The sequence below is a fragment of the Diaphorina citri genome, unplaced genomic scaffold (genome assembly GCF_000475195.1).
Source record: "Diaphorina citri unplaced genomic scaffold, Diaci psyllid genome assembly version 1.1 scaffold936, whole genome shotgun sequence".
Taxonomy (NCBI): domain Eukaryota; kingdom Metazoa; phylum Arthropoda; class Insecta; order Hemiptera; family Psyllidae; genus Diaphorina; species Diaphorina citri.
This window is the reverse complement of record NW_007378367.1, coordinates 11,306-15,926: the sequence shown is the minus strand read 5'-3', so window position 1 is coordinate 15,926 and position 4,621 is coordinate 11,306. Positions and strand designations below refer to the sequence as shown.

General features: G+C 36.3%; 1 protein-coding gene across 1 annotated transcript in view; it reads left to right on the top strand.

Moving 5' to 3' along the window:
* Positions 1 to 377: 377 nt before the first annotated feature.
* Positions 378 to 4,621, top strand: part of LOC103513177 (ADP-ribosylation factor-related protein 1) — a 14,299-nt gene continuing 10,055 nt past the window's right edge. Inside the window, exons 1-2 of the mRNA XM_026826450.1 lie at positions 378 to 755; positions 3,413 to 3,610. Coding sequence (XP_026682251.1) covers positions 663 to 755; positions 3,413 to 3,610 — 291 coding nt within the window. The 5' untranslated portion in view covers positions 378 to 662. The remainder of the gene's footprint in view (positions 756 to 3,412; positions 3,611 to 4,621) is intronic.

Genomic DNA, 4,621 nt, shown 5'->3' with positions numbered 1-4,621 from the left:
AATATGAAACAATTATGTTGGCACCATATGGACCAATTTGGTCTATTAGATTAGAGGAAGGTACCAAGGATTGTAATTCTAAAGCAAAAATTGCAACCCTGACTAACGTTCGTACCTACATTAAACTTTTTTTTTTTCAGAGGTTTGATAGAGGGAACTTTAACATCTAAGGTCTTATCGTCTCGAAATTGAAGAGAGAAGAATGACAGGATAGGAGGATAGCTGCACTCAAAAACGTCCAAAACGGTCCCTAAATCTCCTAAAATGTCGCTCAAAGGTCGCAAAAAAATAACGTTGAAGCAGCCATGGTTTGCGACCTTGCATGAACTGACGTCATCACGAAAAAATGGCTGCCCGCGAAAATTTTGTGCGTTTCAAAATTCGAAAATTTCAAACGAAGATTTCTCCTCTTAGGAAGCCTCAAATGAAATTTTAAGCATTTCTATTGATATCAGCGTGTTTCGAACTTCCTTTATCAGCGAAGAAAAAAAAAGGTGGTTGAGCCCCAATGTCCAGACTCCAGAAGTGGCAGAAGTAATGTCAGTCAAGTGGTGTGGTTGTGATAAAAGGAAATCTCCCACATTTTTCTCTCTTTCACTCCTGGAACAGTGAAAGTGTTTCAGACAGATTCACAAACCTATTTGAATGTTGTCCTTATCAGAATGTACACTCTGGTTTCTGGATTTTACAAGTACATGCTACGGAAGGATGAGTTTTGTGTGTTGATTCTTGGCTTAGACAATGCTGGAAAAACTGTAAGTATGTGTCTCTTCACTAAGGTTTGGGTTGGTTCTATGTATACTCTTGTTGATTCTTGGCTTAGACCCTAGACTCTAGACAATGCTGGAAAAACTGTAAGTTGTGTCTCTTCACTAAGGTTTAGGTTTGATCTATGTACCTACCTATACTCTTCTCACAGGTTCATGTTGAATTGGTTGTTTATCTCTGAGCATTCACACCTCAAAGCTTAATAATGTTTGAGCATGGAAGAAGCTGTGGTGGTGTTTTTGTTTTATCAGCTTTAGCTTTATCTGATTGGTGATTGGCTAAATAAAGATAAAATATCTTCTTTGTCAGCTTTATGCTTTTGGTAGAGACTTGCCATACATTCAGGTTTTATCACGACAGTCCTGAAGCTTATTTTTTTATTTATTTATTTATTTATTTTTTGTTCCATAATACAATTACAATTGCTTAGAACATTACATTAAAATAATAATAATAATAATAATAATAATAATAATAATAATAATAATAATAATAATAATAACAATAATAATAACAATGGTAATAATAAAAGCAAGAGTAACAATAGAAAATAATAATGAATAAATAAATAAATGAATTGATGGTACAGTAGATAGGTACAATAAAATAAATATTGAATATATAAATCAATGCTTGAGTAATGCGGCTGGGGTGTCATCATGCCAGGCCGGCTTACCTCGTCCTCTGCAAGGAGTAGGGCTCCAGGACCATCAGTTTCTCCCTCAGAATGTTCTCAAATGTATCCCGGTCCATGGTCCTCCACGTGGCAGGTAGTTGGTTGTAGTAGACCACTCCAATATAATAGTAACTGGAGTGGTCTACTCTGGGGACTAGGAGGTGACGATTTCCCCCTCTGGTTGGGTACTGATGACTGAGGGTGGGGAATTGTTCTTGATGAGTGTGAACTAATGACAGAAGGCGCAGGATAAAACTGCCATAGAAGGTGAGTATTTGATTTTCCCTGAAAAGACCTCTGCAGCTGGATCTTCTATTGAGGTTGAATATTGATCTTAAGGCCCGTTTTTGTAACTTAAATATTGAGTCTGCAGTATGTTCCAAGGACGCGACTGTAACAATTTGGTAAAAATCTGATAGTCACCCATCCTGATATTAACCAAAGTGATTGTTGCTTAACCCTTATTTCGTATAAACGGTAAGAGATATCGAAAACATTTGGTCATTCGGATGTGAATACTCTAGTCAATGTGATTTTTCACGCCGAATCGAATGGTGTTACTTTTAGTACTGTCTGACTTACGGTTGAGAAGTTGCGGTTTCGATACTTCCCTGTGTCGACAAATTTCCCTTTTATTCGTGAACCGTTACCAAATGAGCAAGTGAATAGTTAATCCCATGTGATTTTTCACGGGGAATCGAATGGTGCTACTTTTAGCACTCTCTGACTTACATTTGAGAAGTTGCGGGTTCGATACTCCCCTGTGTCAACAAATTCCCTTTTATTTGTGAACCGTTACCAAATAAGCATGTGAATAGTTGATCCCATGTGATTTTTCACGCGGAATCGAATGGTGCTACTTTTAGCACTCTCTGACTTACATTTGAGAAGTTGCGGGTTCGATACTCCCCTGTGTCAACAAATTTCCCTTTTATTACATTTTTTTTTTTTACTTTCTATTTCTTTTCAAATACCTACGTATTCTGCAAATGTAATAGAAAGTCGTGTGATGTTCACACCAGATTTTTTTTTTTTTTCTTTATCCTAAACACCTTGAAAACCTTTAAAATGTTTTGCCGTATGTCAAAAACATATGTTTGCCATACACCTAGATTGAAATCTTTGGTAATTATGCAGAAGTCACATCCGTGGGAAAGAAAAGCTCCTTTTTGTATTTAACCTAACCCTATAATAACACTAATCACTGTTCTAATTGTGAAAACTCCTTCTTGTGTTTAACCTAAACCTATAATAACAATAACACTGGTCACTGCTTGTTTGTGCCAGTTCCTTTGGTAGCAATATTCCACGGACGTGACTTCTGCACAAGTACCAAATCTTTAAACTCAATTTCCTGGAAGTAGGGATTTTTGACATACGGCATTTGTGCTTAGCAGAGTAGCTCAGGGAAGAGAGGATGGTAGGGAAAACTATCTATTGAACAGTTGCATTTGCAACCAGAATATCTATACAGAGTATTACAGAGTGTACTGATGAATTGTAGATACCTACCTATTGGGTGAATATACAATCTTATATTATAAAATCAAGATCAATTCACTCATTCACATTTCACACACTGATTGCTCTATCTCCTGAACCACAACATCTAGAAAGCTGAAATTTGGTAGGAATATTCCTTTTATGGTCTAGGTGTGCAATAAGAAAGGATTTTGCAAAAATCTAAACCGATCCTGAGTTATGATCAATTTCTGATCGCTAAAATCTCCATAAGAAATACACAGAGTGCAGAGACTGTGGGAGAGAAATGTTCCGCTCTCGACCAACATTTTGAGTTTCGTTTATGTTTTTAGTTTGATAACTATGCAACTAATAGGGAGTGTGCAGCACCACCATATTTTTTATTATTTTCTACATTCTGATTCTGGAGCAAAGCAATGGAATTCAGCTAGTAATTACCATAGGACCAGCCTGATTCTCTTGTAAGATTTCACTTTATCTTTACAGACATACTTGGAATCAGCAAAAACAAAGTTCACCAAAAACTACAAAGGTATGAATCCTTCTAAGATTACAACAACAGTTGGCTTAAACATAGGGCAAATAGACATCAATACTGTCAGACTCAACTTTTGGGACTTGGGAGGACAGTTGGAACTTCAGTCTTTGTGGGACAAGGTAAGTTTCATCATTACATTTACCTACTGAAGTTAAATTGTTTAAAAAATGTTCAATTGTAAAAGTTGTGTTGTGTCATCTTGTAACAATGCAATATTCACTGGAGTATATCCCACCTGGAGAGCTTTTGTGACACAGTTGGGCCCTCAACATGTACCTAATATGACACTGGCAACAGCCATTTTCAAATTGTACACCCAGACTTACAAGTTGTGTTCTTATTTCACTCAGTTAATAGATCCGAAATTTACAGATTAGGTATTACTTATTACATCACACATGGCCATGATGCTTAGCGGGTAATCAAATAAATAAAAAAACTTATTACATGATGAGCTGTGAGATTGTAAAACATGGCCATCCCCCCATCTTAATTTTTGAATTTAGAAATCTGCAATCCTGGGAATCAGTCCGTTTTTTTTTTTTTTCCTTTTTTTTTTTTTTTTTAAAAAATTAACTCCTTGGTGGATTTTTTTTTTTTTTTTTTTTTTTTTTTTTTTTTTTTTTTTTTTTTTTTTTTGTAGGAAACAAATCAGGCACTTGTTTAGGGGGAGCCCTCCAACTTTAAAGTCCTGCATGAGAACCCCCTACTTGTGATACATCCGAAAAGGCCTTAAAAACATAGTACATTGATACCAGGGTCTCCACTCCAATTTTTTAAAAAGGTACACTGGAAGTGAAATGAAAAACATGCTCTCAGCTTGCAGTGGGTTGGTGTCATACCCACATTGGAATGAAAAACAGAGCTCAATTTTAATTTTTACTTTCTTTTTCCCATATTCTTCCACCGATAGAGGAAGTACCAAAAATGGGAAATTCATTTTGATCGGTTATATGTTACTTGTGCTTTATGAACACACTGTACCTATTAACCAGCCTAAGGCGGCGGTGACATTACTCCGAATTTTAAGTGCGAAAACTTTCGAAAATTTCGCACGCGAAAGTGTGGTGACACTATTACGAATTGACACGAATTCTGCATGCGAATTTAAATACCAAGTTCAGTTTAGATTGTGTTGTGCTACTGACTGTGTGTGG